General features: G+C 49.7%; 1 protein-coding gene across 1 annotated transcript in view; it reads right to left on the bottom strand.

Annotated features, from left to right (window-relative positions):
- The window catches only part of LOC309375829 (transmembrane protein 87A-like), a gene marked incomplete at its 5' end in the record, with an annotated part of 32,108 nt that overhangs the window by 3,086 nt on the left and 11,464 nt on the right, over positions 1 to 17,558 (bottom strand). Inside the window, 13 exons of the mRNA XM_081921746.1 lie at positions 693 to 745; positions 1,819 to 1,880; positions 2,526 to 2,605; positions 3,722 to 3,825; positions 4,712 to 4,770; positions 6,178 to 6,286; positions 8,535 to 8,606; positions 8,712 to 8,805; positions 11,270 to 11,369; positions 11,925 to 12,108; positions 12,600 to 12,664; positions 13,890 to 13,986; positions 16,192 to 16,368. Coding sequence (XP_081777872.1) covers positions 693 to 745; positions 1,819 to 1,880; positions 2,526 to 2,605; positions 3,722 to 3,825; positions 4,712 to 4,770; positions 6,178 to 6,286; positions 8,535 to 8,606; positions 8,712 to 8,805; positions 11,270 to 11,369; positions 11,925 to 12,108; positions 12,600 to 12,664; positions 13,890 to 13,986; positions 16,192 to 16,368 — 1,256 coding nt within the window. The remainder of the gene's footprint in view (positions 1 to 692; positions 746 to 1,818; positions 1,881 to 2,525; positions 2,606 to 3,721; positions 3,826 to 4,711; positions 4,771 to 6,177; positions 6,287 to 8,534; positions 8,607 to 8,711; positions 8,806 to 11,269; positions 11,370 to 11,924; positions 12,109 to 12,599; positions 12,665 to 13,889; positions 13,987 to 16,191; positions 16,369 to 17,558) is intronic.

The following is a 17,558-nucleotide window of genomic DNA, read 5'->3' as shown; positions in this document are numbered from 1 at the left end:
AATAAGTCACAAATGGCCACCCAGCTGCTGTCTAATGAGGCGTCTGAGTTGCTGTGGCAAAAAAGGGACTAATACATTTTAATAACAATAATTGTGAACGCCCCCTTTACTGCAGAATCCTCGAAATAATAATAATAATAATAATAATAATAAGAAGAAGAAGAAGAAGAAGAAGAAGAAGAAGAAGAAGAAGATTGTGAATGCCCCCTTTACTGCAGAATCCCCCAAATAATAATAGTAATAATAATAATAATAATAATAATAATAATAATAATAGTAATAATTGTGAATGCCCCCTTTACTGCAGAATCCTCAAAATAATAATAGTAGTAGTAGTAGTAGTAGTAATAATTGTGAAAGCCCCCTTTACTGGAGAATCCTAATAATAATAATAATAATAATAATAATAGTAGTAGTAGTAGTAGTAGTAGTAGTAGTAGTAGTAAATGCCCCCTTTACTGCAGAATCCCCAAAATAATAATAATAAAAAATAATAATAATAATAATTAGTAATAATTGTGAATGCCCCCTTTACTGCAGAATCCTCAAAGTGCTGTCTTTACAGAACGTTTGCACCAAATGCATTTCCAAACCGCTGACTTGCTTATTTGATTAAATGCTACACAGCTGAGCAATAAATCACTTGACGGCCCACAAACAAGCATTTGAGGGGTTGGAAGCCAACAACTTACACGTCAGCCATGGAAGACGGGATGTTTTCTTCAACCCATTTCAAGTCTTCATCCTGAGAAAGGGGAACGAAGCAAGATTTGTGGATGAACAGCAAGGCTTCAGAACCGGAAAACGCAGGTTGTTCTACTTGGACTGGGCTCCAAACGTGCGCCAAAAGCCAGCAGAGAGCGGGATGCCATCCCAAAAAGATGGCAAAGGATGGCAAATCGGTGTGTTTTTGTTTGTGAGAAATATAGTGGTACCTTGGTACTCAAATGCCTTGGTTCTCAAATGCCCAAAACCCAGAAATAAGTGTTCTGGTTTTCAAATGTTTTTCGGAAGCCGAACATCTGATGCGCCTGTCGGCTATTGTTTTTGGGGTGCCTGCACCAATCTGAAGCCGCGTCTTGGTCTCCAAACATTTCAGAAGTCAAACGGCCTTCCGGAACGGATTAAGTTCAAGAACCAATGTACCCCTGTATTTGGTGCTTTTGGTTTTGCTATTTATTTTGCGTTTTTGTTTTTGAGGCTTTTTCGCTTAATTTGTTTTTGTGACTGTGTGGAACCCAGTTCAGCTACTGATTGATTGACTGTGTGACTGCGGAAATGGATAAAAGTCCCCCATCCAAACAATAACTATCATCAGAGCAAGTAAGAAAAAAAATTAATTTTAATTTTCATCATATTGTCTTATTTATTTTATAACACAGTACATCGATTATTGCTTTCGTTTTATGGATCAATGGTCTTGTTAGAGAGTAACATTCATGTTACAGTGTTGTTTTAGGGGTTGTGTTTAAAAGTCTGGAACGGATTAATCCGTTTTGCATGACTTTCTATGGTAAAGCGTGCCTTGGCTTTGGAACGCTTTGGTTTTGGAACGGACTAAGTTTGAGAAGCAAGGTACCACTGTATAAGATTACTGGGTACTTTGCTACAACCAGAAGAGGCAGCCAGCTGCCTTACGATCCAGAACTGACAAAAGAGTAAGGAAAAGGAGGAGGCGAGGCCAAACCATGGTTTAGGGTGAATCGGGGTTTCTTGGTCCCGGCTAACCATGGTTTGGCTGAGTGCGACTTGCAAACCAGGCCACCGGGAGAGGTGCCTGAACTGCAGCTTGCAGAGGACAGGGTGCAGGATCCTTACCACTCTGCTGCCCTTGAGGATCCCATTGGCTTCAGGCTTTGAACTTCTCATCTTCATCCCTTCTGAAAACAGGGTGGGGGCGAAAAGAAGGACACCTCTTACAAACACAGAACGGGGATTATGGGGGCACTTAGAACAGGGCCTGATCCGCAGATCCAAGTGGGGAAAGGCAAACTGGTCCCAAGTAGTTATGGCTTTACATACCGATAGTATTTTATGCAATTTCAACAACAAAAAAAGTATTTTATTTTAATGTATTTTTAATAAAAAATTTCTTGATTTACAAAAGTATGTGCAATGTCTCTCTCTCGTATTTTTACCATGTAACATTTTTACAAATCCGTTTAATTACAACAAATTACGAACCTTATGCCTGCGAGTCTAGCCTCGCGACTTGAGAGATGCACCACACCTGTTTGTTTTATGGAAAATACGTTTGCTTATTTATTTTCTGGCTACGCTTGGTTAAGCAATACATTTTGATTTGATGAGATTAATGCAAACGCATGCAAATTTGCATCGCTTGAGAAGGCTGCATGTTTTCGGTTTTTCCCACAGGGAACCTTTACGTCTTACATTGCGCCTCTCCGGGTAACAATTGACAGCCAGCAGCCCAGAGAGATGATCCAACTTCACCTCCCTGAGCCCCCCACCCCCAGGCCTGCCCCACACAATGGGGTGAGGCCCCCCCGGTGCTGAGCTCTTACCAAAGGCCTCGTTGACCATGGGCTCCTCGTCCTCATCCTCCGGCTCACTGCCTTCGTCCACCAATGGCATGAAGGCGTATCTAGACTCACAGAGTTGCGGAGTTAGAAGAGAACCGGTGGGGGGGCAGGTTGTCATCTAGCCCACCCACCCCACAATGCCTGGGGAGAGCAGCCAAGACGTCCAGCCGCAGCTATCAGCCTGCTTGCTTCTCCTCCAAGAAGCACCATCTGTTGCCTCCTCATCCCTCCCCTCACAACAACCTTATCAGGTAGGCCGAGCCAGGAGTTAGTGAATGCTTCTAAGCGAAATAATAATAATGATAATAATAATTTATTATTTCTACCCCACCCATCTGGCTGGGCTTCCCCAGCCACTCTGGGCAGCTTCCAACAGAATATTAAAATACAATAACCTATTAAACATTAAAAGCTTCCTAAACAGGGCTGCCTTCAGATGTCTTCTAAAAGTCAGATAGTTGTTTATTTCCTTGACATCTGATGGGAGAGTGTTCCACAGGGAGGGTGCCACCCCCGAGAAGGCCCTCTGCCTGGTTCCCTGTAACCTCACTTCTCACAGGGAGGGAACCTCCAGAAAGCCCTCGGAGCTGGACCTCAGTGTTGGGGCAGAATGATGGGGGTGGAGACGCTCCTTCAGGTATACTGGACCGAGGCCGTTTAGGGCTTTCAAGGTCAGCACCAAGACTCTGAGTTGTGCTCGGAAACGTCCTGGAAGCCAATGTAGGTGTTTCAAGACTGGTGTTATGCGGTCTCGGCGGCCGCCCCCAGTCACCAGTCTAGCTGCCACGTTCTGGATTAGTTGTATTTTCCGGGCCACCTTCAAAGGTAGCCCCACTAGAGAGCATGGCAGTAGTCCAAGCGGGAGATAACCAGAGCATGCACCACTCTGGCAAGACAGTCTGCAGGCAGGGAGGGTCTCATCCTGTGTACCAGATGGAGCTGGTAGACAGCTGCCCTGGACACAGAACTGACCTGCATCTCCATGGACAGCTGTGAGTCCAAAATCACCCCCAGGCTGTTCACCTGGTCCTTCAGGGGCACAGGTACCCCATTCAGGACCAGGGAGTCCTCCACACCTGCCTGCCCCCTGTCCCTCAAAAACAGTACTGTCTTGTCAGAATTCAACCTCAGGAATCAAGTTGTGCTTCAGAGCATCGCCTGCCCAGAGGTTGCTGTACCTTTGGTTATTGGCAGATGGTCTCCAGAGGAACATGATCACCAGAAGGATGATAGAGAAGAGGAATCTCCAAAAAGCATCATCGATCCACAGCTCCCTCCAGTCCTGATGAGCAGCGAGGAAGAAATTAATCTCATCTTGAGCCAAACTTGGCCTACTCTCCTCCCAAACCCCAGACCCAGCCTTGCACTTTTGGCATATCTGGAGAGAACTCAAGGACACTTCATGTTCAAGGTGTTTTCCTTGCCCCAAGGTAACGACACGAATGAGCCTTTTTTTAAAAAAGACAAAAGGTGCACCAATAGGATTTCTGTGACCCGGGGCGAAGCGATGACAGCGACAATAATAATGATCACCCTGCCTTTTTTCCTAGACTGGGACTTGAGGCAGCTTGCACAGGTAAAATACAAAAAGCTGAAAACATAAGTACCATGGGTAGGCAACCTAAGTCCCGGGGGCCGGATCCAGCCCCATCGCCTTCTCAATCTGGCCCACGGACGGTTCCAGGAATCAGTGTGTTTTTACATTAGAATGTGTCCTTTTATTTAAAATGCATCTCTGGCTTATTTGTGGGGCATAGGAATTCGTTCATTTCCCCCCAAAAAATATAGTCCGGTCCCCCACAAGGTCTGAGGGACAGTGGACCGGCCCCCTGCTGAAAAAGTTCGCTGACCCCTGATATATACTGTATTTCTTCGTGTATAAGACGCACCCTATTATTAGGGACTCCAATTTAAGAAATCCCCACCATTCATTATCCGTGTATAAGAAGACCCACAGTTTTCCACATAATTTTAAAGTAAAAAAACCCCTAGTCTTATACACGGAAAAGTACGGTAACTGGGATCGCTGAAAAGCAGTTAAAACTCTTAACAGGATTTAAACAGTATTTGTAAAGATCTCTTCAAATGCAGATAATAATCGCCATTAGCACCCCCAAAAAACTGTCCGTCTCCCCACCCCCATTTAGATGGGGTTCCTCAGTACTCACTGCCTGGCATGTGGCGAGCCTGAAAGTCTTAGTGGTCCAGATTATGAAGATAACAGACGCTGCAGAGGAAACAAATTTTGGGTGAGTTGGATGAGACTTTGGCAGCAATGCCAAATATTTATCTTGTGTCATTTAAACCAGCGGCGCCCTCTGCGGCCTCCAGGTATCCTGCCTTTCAATACAACCGCAGGTGTTTTTTGGGCCGTCCATCGCCTCGATTATTCCCTTTGGGGAATAACCAAGATGCAAGCCAGCGCTGCAACATAAGGTTGCAGCGTGGAGAGCTCCTCTTCGGCCTGCCAGCCACACCCTCCCTCCAGGGCGGCCCGTTTCATCACCCGCCTCCAGGAGCATCAGCTAACTGTGCGCACCAAGTGTGGTCCGTGCGCATCAGAGCTGTTTGGGGGATTACTGCAACTTAAGAGAGTTATTTATTTAGGTACAGTGGTCTCTTGGTTCTCAAAAGCCTTGGAACCCAAATGCTGCAAACCTGGAGGTGTTCTGGTTTTTGAACATTTTTTCGAAGCCGAGCGTGCTCTGATTTGAGTGTTACGCTTCCGTTTTGAGTGTTATGCTGAGGTCTGTCTGTTTTTGCTATTTATTTTATGTTTTTGCGGCTCTTTTTCCTTTGTAACTGTGTGGAACCCAGTTCGGCTGCTGATTGATTGACTATGTGACTGCAGTACATTGCTTATTGCTTTCATTTTATGGATCAATGGTCTCGTTAGAAAGCAAAATTCATGTTAAATGGCTGTTTTAGGGGTTGCTTTTAAAAGTCTGGAACGGATTAACCCAGGCATCTCCAAAGTCCGTTTTGGGTTTCATCCAGCCCCTGTGGCAGTTTATTTCCTGAAAAAAACCTCAACAACGTCAATCCTAAAAAAAGGTAAAAAAACCCCCTATGGTTGGCCCTTTGATCGGCCCTTCACTCCATCAAATCTGGCCCTCTTTGTAAAAAGTTTGGACACCACTGGATTAATCCATTTTGAATTACTTTCTAGAGGAAAGCGCGCCTTGGTTTTGGAACGCTTTGGTTTTGGAACGGAATTGAGTTTGAGAACCAAGGTACCGCTGTATTTCTGAAAATCTCGCATTTCCCCGTCAAGAATTCTGCTTCCTTCCATGGTGGGCTTTTGGCTCAGAGAATTAATCTTCCGCGGACACTGGGCACCCACCTGCCAGGGACCCCTTCGCCGCAACCCCCATAGCTGTCAACGTTTCCCTTTTTTAAAGGGAAATCCCCTTATTCCAAATAGGATTCCTCGCAAGAAATGGGAAACGTTGACAGCTATGGCAATCCCTGCCTTACTGCAGGGCGTCGGGTTGGATAACCTCTGGGTGTCCCAATCAGCTCAACAATCCCATCCCGTGAATTCTACCTACAGATGGGACTGGGAAACCTGGACGCGCACGTAATACAGACGCGAAGCAGACAGGGTGGGGTCCCCCTTCTCCCCCAGACTCACCGATGACGGCAAAGATGAGCGTGTTGGTGAAATGGCGGTACAGCGAGAGCTTGACCAGGTTCCGGCGCAGTTTCAGCAGCTTCATAGTTTGCACCAGGCTAATGAGGATGTGTTGCTCGTTAAGGAAGACAGCAGTGGGGGGCGGTAGGGGGGGAGAGAGAGTGGCTGGGGGGAAACCCAGCCAGATGGGCCAAATATAAATAATAAAATTATTATTATTATACCTATGGTATGTCCCATGGACATACCTCTCCTGGTACGTCCCACGGAGGACCTTACATTCTTCAAACATAAACATCTTGGAGGTCCCAGGCAACAGGTAGGTTAGGCTGGCCTCAACCAGCCAGGGCCTTTTCGGCCGTGGCCCCAATCTGGTGGAACGCTCTGTCCCAAGAGACTGGCCATGGAGGCGCAGGTTGCAGCCACAGCAAAGGTGGCATTTTCCCATCTCCGCCGTATCAAGCAGTTGGTCCCTTACTTTTCTCGCCCTGATCTGGCCACTGTGATCCATGTGACGGTCACCTCCAGGATTGATTATTGTAACTCGCTCTACGCAGGGCTGCCCTTGAAGCTGACCCAGAAACTCCAGCGGGTGCAGAATGCCACAGTGAGACTCCTTACGGAGTCCTTGCTGCGGGATCACATTCACCCGGTGCTATATCAGCTGCACTGACTCCCGGTGGGGTACAGGATCAGGTTCAAGGTGCTGGTTTTAACCTTTAAAGCCCTATGCAGCCTAGGACCCTCGTACCTACGGGACCGCCTCTCCTGATATGTCCCACGGAGGACCTTACGGTCTTCAAATAAAAACATCTTGGAGGTCCCGGGCCACAGGGAGGTTAGGCTGGCCTCAACCAGAGCCAGGGCTTTTTCGGCCGTGGCCCCGATCTGGTGGAACGCTCTGTCCCAAGAGACTAGGGCCCTGCGGGACTTGACATCTTTCCGCAGGGCCTGCAAGACGGAGCTGTTCCACCAGGCCTTTGGCCAAGGCACAGTCTGACCCCCTCCTTCTGTAATCCTCACAGAACTCTAGCCCAATGGTTGCCATCAATTTGATTCAGAATTGATTTTAGAATGCTGTGTTACTTTTACTGCTGTTAGCCGCTTTGAGCCTGGGCTTCGGCTGGGGAGGGTGGGATATAAATAAAATTTTATCTATTTATTATTATTATTAAGAGTGGGAAGGAGAGAGGGCTCCTGCGCTTAGATCTTGCTTGTGGGTTTACCCCACAGGCCTCTGTTTGGCCCCCATAAGAGGAAGCTGGCCAGACCCAAGAGGGTTCTTTTTATAGAGCCTCCAGGTCCAGTCGCAATCTATCTGGATCCCTTGAGTTATCTGGGCCACTGGGCTGTTCCCATGTTTTTAACAACTGCCAACTACGCCTTCCCAGCAGATAAGGAGCGTCGCTACGGACAGGGAGCTCAACCCCCCGAAAAGGAGCAGATTGTTGGGGAAATGACTGGAGGGCAAGAAACCGAAAGGCACATGCAGGGGAAACTGAACGAGAGTCGGGGCCCGACCCGGCCAGGCAGAGCACAGAGGATATCCACCAGCAGAGGGCAGAGTCGAGCATAGCCAGAGGGATAGCAGCGAGCAGCACCAAGTCGTCTTGCGCCTGCGATAAAACGGGGGCGGGGGGGGGGGAGAGACAAGAGAAAAGAAGGAGAAAGAGGTGGTGAAGAGGAGAGGCAGAAAGAGCAGGGAGGCCAAAGTGCAGGCAGGAAGCTGAATCGATTTGCAGCGGAGAATCAAACAGCTCATCGAACAAGCCAGGCGCCTAGGGCGAGCGGACATTCACTTCCAGGCGACCACATGATATAAAGTGTTTGGGTTATAAAACTAGGACTGGGAAACAACCTCTACCCAAATGTGATTTTGGTTTTAAATGTGGTGTAAGGAGTCTCTATGGGAGTATATTGTGTTTACAAATGGGGTATCAGAGTTTTTAAGGGGCTAACCAGGTTGGGATAGCTGGGATAGCAGGCTTGTTGGGTTTTGAAGGGCTGCCTTCAGATGTCTCCTAAAAGTCAGATAGTTGTTTATTTCCTTGACATCTGATGGGCGGGCGTTCCACAGGGTGGGCGCCACCACTGAGAAGGCCCTCCGCCTGGTTCCCTGTAGCTTTGCTTCTCGCAGGGAGGGAACCGCCAGAAGGCCCTCAGGAGATGGACCCCGGTGTCCGGGCTGGACGATGGGGGTGGAGACGCAGAAATCCTTTGTGGGCTGCCGGATTAGATTGCAAAGCTTTATGCTTCTCCCTTCATTTAGAAACCCCCCTCCCAATCTCCATTCCAAGGCAAGGGAAGAGCAAAGAGAAGGCAAACTGCCCAAGTTCCTAGTCCCTTGTAAAGGATATCCACCAGACGATACACGAATCCACAAACGCCAAGAAAATTTCACAGATGAGCGCGGCGGCTTTGGTTTGCTCCTGGGGTGGGAGGGGGACAGTCAGGCTGAGAGGGCTGTTCCTGGGCTTAACCCCCCCCCCCCACGACACCCTCCCTGCCTCCCCCCCCCCGCCGTCCGCCCTTACCGATTTGACCCGCAGGACTCCCTCGATGATGGAGAAGATCAAGTACATCAGCCCCACACCCACGACCCGATTCAAGAGAGCTCCCAGCCGTGGCCTGCGGAGAAGAAGAAGAAGAAGAGGAGGAGGAGGAGGAGGAGGAGGAGGAGGAGGAGGAGGAGGAGTAGTAGTTTGGATTTGATATCCCACTTTATCACTACCCGAAAGAGTCTCAAAGCGGCTCACAATCTCCTTTCCCTTCCTCCCCCACAACAAACACTCTGTGAGGTGAGTGGGGCTGAGAGACTTCAGAGAAGTGTGACTGGCCCAAGGTCACCCAGCAGCTGCATGTGGAGGAGAAGGGAAGCGAACCCGGTTCACCAGATTACGAGTCCACCGCTCTTAACCACTACACCACACTGGAGAGAAAAGAGGGGCAGAAGTCGAGCAGCCGAGTCGCCAGAAAAACAGGGCAGGTCTCTTGTGAACGTGATGGCGCTTTGCCGTGATTCCTGTGCCGCAGCAGGTTGGGCCAGATGGGAGGCCCCCTCCCAGGTCTACAATTCTGGCGACCGGTTCTATGATCCGAGAACGTCTCCCAGGCGAGAGGATGCAGCAGCCCCAAAGAGGCAAATAATAATAATAATAATAATAATAATAATAATAATAATAATAATAATAATAATAATAATATATTATTTATACCCTGCCCATCTGGCTGAGTTTCCCCAGTCACTCTGGGCGGCTTCCAATAGAATATTAAAATATAATAATCTATGAAACATTAAAAGCTTCCCTAAACAGGACCGGATCCGGCCCAATCACCTTCTAAATCCGGCCTGTGGATGGTCTGGGAATCAGCGTGTTTTTACATGAGTAGAATGTGTGCTTTAATTTAAAATGCATCTCTGGGTTATTTGTGGGGCATAGGAATTTGTTCTTTTTTTTCTTTCCAAAATATAGTCCGGCCCCCGACAAGGTCTAAGGGACAGTGGACCGGCCCCCTGCTGAAAAAGTTTGCTGGCTCCTGCCTAAGTGGCACAAAACCCATAGGAAGACAATTGATCCAGAACTCAGACAGGCAATGGCTGGGGCAGGCTGGGGAACTTCAGACCTGGAGCCAGATGTCGCCCTCCAGGCCTTTCCAAGTGGCCCTCAGAACACCCCCCCCCCCAGCCAATGCCCTGCTCTGCAACCCGAGTTTGCTCGGCCCGGAAGTGCCCAGGCACCTGGGAATGCCCCTTGCTTCCCTGGGTGGATAGAACCACAGAGCAGAAAGGGACCCTGTAGATCATCTAGTCCAACCCACTGATTTGCACGATATTTTACACTCAAACCCATGGCCCTGAGATTAAGGGTCACCTGCTCTGCTGACTGATAGAGAAGGGCATGTTGGAAACTAGGTGAAGGTCCTGTGTGAGTGTCTGGAGGCAGTTGGAGGATGGATGGCGGTTAACGGATTGAGGTTGAATCCTGACAAACAGAAGTACTGTTTTTGGGGTACAGGGGGCGGGCCGGTGTGGAGGACTCCCTGGTCCTGAATGGGGCAACTGTGCCCCTGAAGGACCAGGTGCGCAGCCTGGGAGTCATTTTGGACTCACAGCTGTCCATGGAGCTGCAGGTCAATTCTGTGTCCAGGGCAGCTGTTTATCAGCTCCATCTGGTACGCAGGATGAGACCCTCCCTGCCCGCACACTGTCTCGCCAGAGTGGTGCATGCTCTGGTTATCTCCCGCTTGGACTACTGCAATGTGCTCTACGTGGGGCTACCTTTGAAGGTGACTCGGAAACTACAACTAATCCAGAATGCGGCAGCTAGACTGGTGACTGGGGGCGGCCACTGAGACCATATAACACCGGTCTTGAAAGACCTATATTGGCTCCCAGTACGTTTCCGAGCACAATTCAAAGTGTTGGTGCTGATCTTTAAAGCCCTAAACGGCCTCGGTCCAGTATATCTGAAGGAGCATCTCCACCCCCATCGTTCTGCCCGGACACTGAGGTCCAGCTCTGAGGGCCTTCTGGCAGTTCCCTCCCTGCGAGAAGCCAAGTTACAGGGAACCAGGCAGAGGACCTTCTCGGTGGTGGCACCTGCCCTGTGGATCGCCCTCCCACCAGATGTCAAGGAGAAAAATAGCTACCAAACTTTTAGAAGACATTTGAAGGCAGCCCTGTTTAGGGAAGCTTTTAATGTTTAATAGGTTATTGTATTTTAGTGTTTTGTTGGAAGCCGCCCAGAGTGGCTGGGGAAACCCAGCCAGAAGGGCGGGGTATAGAGAGTTTTTTTATTATTATTATTATTATTAGGCAACTGGCTGCCCCACATGCTTTCTCCCCTAGCCCCGGCCACCACTCCCATGCGGCCCCCGGAAAGGAACCCGGCCCTCAGGTGGGGAACACCGAAAAGGCCCTCCCACCGCCCTAGCCGAGGATCTCCATGATCTCAGACTTCCCCATCCCAGGAAAATAAACTGGGTGACATCAGGGACTGACGTTGGGGCCTTCTGCACACCAAGCAGGTGTCCTCCGCCGCTTTGGCCAAGGCGTTGGCCCCCCCTCCCTCTCCCCGGCCGACACACTCACTTGACGATGCCGTATCCCAGGCTAGCGATGATGACCAGCACCCGGGCCAGCATCCTCTTCACGGCACACAGGACCTCGGCAAATATCACCGCCCCTTGAACTGGAAAGCAGGAGGAGAAAAGGCGCCGTTTTGAGAGAAGGCAGAGGCTGCGAAAATGCGGGGCAGCCCCTGCAGAGAGGAGCCAGAAACTTCCCGCAAGGTCCACACCAGGCTTCCTCAACCTTGGCCCTCCAGATGTTTGTGGACTACAACTCCCATCATCCCTAGCTAGCAGGACCAGTGGTCAGGGATGATGGGAACTGTAGTCCCAAAAAACATCTGGAGGGCCAAAGGTTGGGGGTTCCTGGTGCACATCATACATTTATAGCTCCACGGTGCTGCTTTAAATGGTCATGGCGGCTTCCCCCAAGGAATTCTGGGAACTCTCTGTGTGTGTATGAACAGTCATACCTCAGGTTACAGATGCTTCAGGTTGCGATTTTCGGGGGTCACGCATGCGCAGAAGCGCCAAATTGCAACCAGTGCACGCGCAGACACGCCGCTGCAGGTTGCGAACGCTGCGTGTTGTGAGCGTGCCTCCCGCACGGATCCTGTTCACAACCTGAGTGCCCACTGTATTGCCAAGCACGTCGCTATCCGCAAGTCCCCACTGACCTGAGGTCCCTTGGCTCTGGATGCTCTGGAACTCAGCGTAGAAGACGGCCTTCTCTAGCATTCCCAAGAGGATGACGCCGCCAATCCAGAACTGGATGCGAAGGATGTCTCGCCAGTAGCAGGCCAGCAGGACCAGCCAGAGGACCCCGTAAAGCACGTAGACAATGCACATCACCATGTAGAACTACGGGGGGAGGAAAGGGCAGGAGAGGGAGGAGGCTGGAGGAGGAGCAGCAGCAGCAGCAGCAGCAACCAGCTCTGCAGGGGCAGCAAAAATAGGGCCCTCCGGACCTTGCTGGACTACAACTCCCATCATCCATGGCGACCGGGCCACACTGGATGCTGGGAACTGTAGTCCCAACACCTGGCTACTGACACGGCATATAGAAATGGGTCAAGGCAGGAATCCTGACACAGCGCCAACTACTGGACAGAGGTGTCTTGGCCGCTGTACTCCGCTAGCTTCCAGGCTGGACTACTGCCATGCGCTCTACGTGGGGCTGCCCTTGGAGACGACACGGAAAATTTGATTGGTCCAAAGCGCATCATTGCCCGGGGTCTCTTTGTTTTGAAACGGCTGTGCTGGTTGTCGCTCTCTCTGAGCTGTCTGCTGGACCCCACACGCAGCATCGCCGAGCCCCACAGGGGGAACCCATGGGGAGGAAAAGAACTCACCACCATCAGAGGCCACTCGGAGGCAGAGATGTACTGGTGGTCAGGATGCTTCATCTGCACGTCAACTGAAAGTTGGAGGGGGAAAGGAGACAGGTGAGCAGAATGGGCTACGGGAGAGGAAGCACCCAAATTCTGGCACACTTTTGCCACACAAAAGGTGGCAAACATATACCCTCAGTCCTGGAAGTGTTCCAAGCTAATCCGCCAGCACAGCTATTATACGGGGCTCAGATTTGGAGAGGAACTCACCTTGGGTCTACGGAAGCTGTCTAGTCAAAGCTCTTTAGGCCAATTTCTGTCCCACCCTGTGTACATCATTGCGCCTCGAGGCTAATCTTCCCTTGGTAGAATTATGGATCTGGTGTAGGGCACTTAACTACTGGCTTCGCCTAAACTCAAATCCCCCCAGTCTAATATCCCTCGTGCTGCAAGATCCCAAAAGCGCCTGGACTAATACTGTCTATCAAAAACTTCACTCCTGTGTTTTATCACCACAACAGCCACTCACTGTGGGTTTTAGTTGAGCAAAGAGTCTAATTTGTCAGAGCCTAAATGATATCGAGCATCAGAACAGCTTGGCCACAATCAGGAAATTCTGCCCATGGTGTGGCTATTTTCCACCTTCCCATTTCGACTCTCTGGCACCCTGTCTGCATAACCGAGCAATCTTAAAATATAGACGCGTTTTTACTCTCGCAAGATTGAATGTCTTGCCCTTGGCTGGACTTGAGGGACGATTCCAACAGATGCCACACAAAAAACGCTTATGTCCCTGTCCAAATCGGTGGCACATGCCCTTCTGGCTTGCCCTCTTTATAAAGACTTGAGGAATGAGATTATCACCCCTCTTTCATTGTCCATTCCGAGTCTCCCAGCCACTGCCCCAGGGTCCTTTCTCTTGGCAGATCAAGATGGGCAGGTGACAGCAAAGGCTGCCAGGTTTTTAGCTGGGGCAATCAGAATAAGACCCACTCTTTGACCATTGATTCAAAGCCCTAAAAGGTATTTGATATAATTGATGTTTTTATTTCTATTCTTTGTATACTGTATTGTATAAATCTGATTTTTTTTATTACTATTTTTTTAAAAAACCAATGATTTTTATCCACCCTGCATTACACACAACAGATCTGGAAAACAAAGCCCATCTCTTCACCCGGGTACCTAATGCCAGGCAGTGCCAGGTCGTTTCTTGGGCGAAGGCAAAGCTTTCCCCACCGACTCAAACGCCGCTCCGCTGACTAATCTCAACCCTCGCCGCCCACGGAAAAGCTGCGCCGTTTCACTCACTTTTGATCTCCCAGTTAGGAGATGGGTTCTTGTTGCTGAGGATCCTAAGGATGAAGACATAAGGCCCGTCCTCCCAGGTCACGGCGACCGTCGAAACCTGAAAGGAACCCCCCAGAAAAACACCCTGGGTCAGCCAAGGTTCTGGCGCTGCGGCCGGAATTCATGGAAACTTCGAAGCTGTGCCAAACTTGCACCCACCCCATCTTTCCTTGCTCCTGGATTTGTGGCACAGAGGCAGAAGAACTTAACTTAAAGAAAACAAGAGAGATTATTGTGGACTTTAGGAAATGTAAACTGAATATTCAGCCACTTATTATTGAGGGGAAGTGTGTGGAACAGGTCTCAGTGTTTCAATTTCTGGGAATGGAGTTGAGAGATGACCTAACCTGGGGAGAGAACAGCAAAGACCTGGTGAAGAGAGCACAGCGGAGGTTATATTTTCTGAGAATCCTCCAGAAAAACAATCTCTCAAAGGACCTGTTGATGGCATTTCACCATTGTACTGTTGGGAGTGTATTAACTTATGGTCTGTGTGTGTGGTTTGGGAGCTGCATGGCCAGGGAAAAAACAATGCTGTCCAGGGTTGTAAAGACTGCGGAGAGAATAATTGGGTGCACTCTTCCCACCTTGGATCAAATCTACGCTTCCAGGTGCCATAAGAAAGCTGCAGAGATAGCGCAGGATAGTACGCACCCCGGAAATGATCTCTTTCAGCTTCTGCCTTCTGGAAGAAGGTCCAGGGTTATAAAGACCAGGACCAGCTGCCTGAGAAACAGTTTCTACCCAAATACAATTTTGGTTTTAAACGCAGTGTAAGGAGTCTCTGTGGGAGTGTATTGTATTTAAAAATGGGGTATGAGAGTTTTTAGGGCTGGGATAGCTGGGATAGCAGGCTTGTTGGTTTTTGAATGTCTGATGTAGATTTTTCAATTTCATTGTTCTGTATGGGACAATGACAATAAAGATTATTGTATCATATCGTGTTATATCATAACAGGAGAAGAGCCTCCTGGATCAGGCCGTTGGCCAATTTAGTCCAGCATCCTGTTCTCACAGCGGCCGACCTGTCACTTCCAGGAAACCTGAAAGCAGCACAAGAGAAACTCTCCCCACAACTGGGACTCAGAAGCGGTGCTGCCCCAACCGAGGAGGGCATGGCATAGCCATCATGGAAACAGCCTTTGGCAGCCCTCCCCCTCCATGAATTTGCCCCATCCTCTTTGAAAAGCCATCCCGGTTGTCAGCCATCTCTCCCTCATGTGGCGGGGAGTTCCACGGTTCAACTATTGAGTGAATAAGTGAATAGCAACGTTCTTTTCCCTGTCCTCAATCTTCCGACTGTCAGCTTTGTTTGACACCCCCAAATTCTAGTGTTGTCGGTGTTACAAGAAAGCAAGGGTCTTTTTTTCTCGACCCCTGCATCCCTAGCCCATGCGTAATTTTATAAACTTCTTCTGCATCGGCTCTACCTTGCCTTTTCTCTAAACGAAAAGTCCCAGAGGCTCTAAACGTGATCCCTCAATTGTTTCGGTCGCCCTTTCCCCAAACCTACTATGCCCTTTTCTTGACGTGGGGCCACCAGAACTGAACACAGAAGAGCAGAACTGCACAATAGCCCCATAATATCTAGGGGTCGCAGGTTGCCCACCTCCCTGGAGTTGCCAGGGGTGCAAAGAAGATGCCGCAGCCACCTTTGCAAGCAGAGAAAACTCCTGATGAACTAGAGGGCAGGATTGGGCACAGCGGTTACTAAACAAGGAACCAGGAGCATGCCATTTTTACCACCTACTAACCTCTAGCATCTTAAAAAGCAGAGACATCACCTTGCCAACAAAGGTCCGTATAGTTCAAGCTCTGGTTTTCCCAGTAGTGATGTATGGAAGTGAGAGCTGGACCATCAAGAAGGCTGATCGCCAAAGAATGGATGCTTTTGAATTCTGGTGCTGGAGGAGACTCTGGAGGGTCCCATGGACAGCCAGAAGATCCATCCTCTCCATTCTGAAGGAAATCAGCCCTGAGTGCTCACTGGAAGGACAGATCCTGAAGCTGAGGCTCCAAGACTTTGGCCACCTCATGAGAAGAGGAGACTCCCTGGAAAAGACCCTGATGTTGGGAAAGATGGAGGGCCCAAGGAGAAGGGGACGACAGAGGACGAGATGGTGGGACAGTGTTCTCGAAGCTACCAGCATAAGTTTGAGCAAACTGCGGGAGGCAGTGGAAGACAGGAGGGCCTGGCGTGCTCTGGTCCAGGGGGTCACAAAGAGGCGGACACCACTAAACGACGACAACAACAACAACCAACCTCTAACTTCTGCTTCTTCGCCACTGCGCTCTTCGCGGCGCCTTTGTCTTCCTTCTCGTTGGCCGAGGCAGCCGGCTGCGCAACATCCTTGCTCACTTGTGTGGCTCCTGTTTCCTTTCCCACAGCCTCTTCTTCTGCCTGCTTGGGAGCCTCTCTCTTCTTCACTCCCGACTGGGGCTGTTGGCGAAACGGGAAAATGGGCATCAGCAAAAGGGTGGGTGCGCCAACGAAAGGGTGGCATCTCATGGAGGAATCGGTCCACCCACAGCTCTTGGGAGCCACCATGCCTGCAAATTGTAAAGGGTCCCAAGAAGGGGGAAATATCCCTTCTCTCTCTCTCTCTTTTATATACCGTATTTTTCGCCCCATAGGACGCACTTTTTCCCCTCCAAAAATGAAGGGGAAATGTGTGTGCGTCCTATGGGGCGAATGCAGGCTTTCTCTGGAGCCTGGAGAGCGAGAGGCATCGGTGCGCACCGACCCCTCTCGCTCTCCAGGCTTCAGGAAGCTATCCGCAAGCCTTGGGAGCCCGGTGGGAGTTCCCGCAGGCTCACAAGGCTTGCGGACAGCAGCCTGCAGCCCCGACGAGTGTCCGCAAGCCTTGCGCGCCTGGCGGGAGGTCCCGCCGGGCACGCGAGGCTTGGGGCGGCAGCTTGCCGCCCGAAGAGCCCTCCAGAGGGTGCCCCGTGCTTCGGGCAGGTGTGCGCAAGGCTTGGGGCGGCAGCCACGGCTGGGGGGGGGAAATAATTTTTTTTTATTCATTCCCCCCCCCCCCCAAAAAATGAGGTGCGTCCTATGGGCCGGTGCGCCCTATAGGACGAAAAATACGGTATATAAGTTTTTATTAGTTTTAACATTCCATTTTCAACAGTAATTAAACATGCTTTTACATCTTATTCAATTTTTTTGACTTCCATCAGTCCTGTCTGAAAATTTCCCAATCTCATCTCTTAGTATATATTTCTTACTCTTCTTATTACATTTAAAACTCATAACCAATCATCTCTATTCTTTATCCATTTTGTAAAACTTCTTGTATTTCTCCTTACAAAACTGGGGTTGTGTTCGCTTCTGGGTGCGAACGGGGCTCCAGAACGGATACCGTTCGTATCCAGAGGTACCACTGTTGTAATATTTATTATTATTATTATTATTATTATTATTATTATTATGCTTCCCTCCAACTCCCATTTGGGACTCTCCCTCAGGCCACACTTCCCCCCAGCTTTCTCCCCCCCCCTGCCCCCCGCTTTGAGAGTTTGTTTCTCCTGGATGGACTGCATCCCTGGAATATACTGCTAATAGCTCTGGAGAGGAGAGAGAGGAGTGTTTGAGTATCCATGGAAACTAGCCTACCCCACAATGGT

Source organism: Podarcis melisellensis, assembly GCF_964234715.1.
Source record: "Podarcis melisellensis genome assembly, chromosome: 8".
NCBI classification, from domain to species: domain Eukaryota; kingdom Metazoa; phylum Chordata; class Lepidosauria; order Squamata; family Lacertidae; genus Podarcis; species Podarcis melisellensis.
Note: the sequence above shows the minus strand (reverse complement) of the source record. Positions and strands in the feature narration are given on the sequence as shown.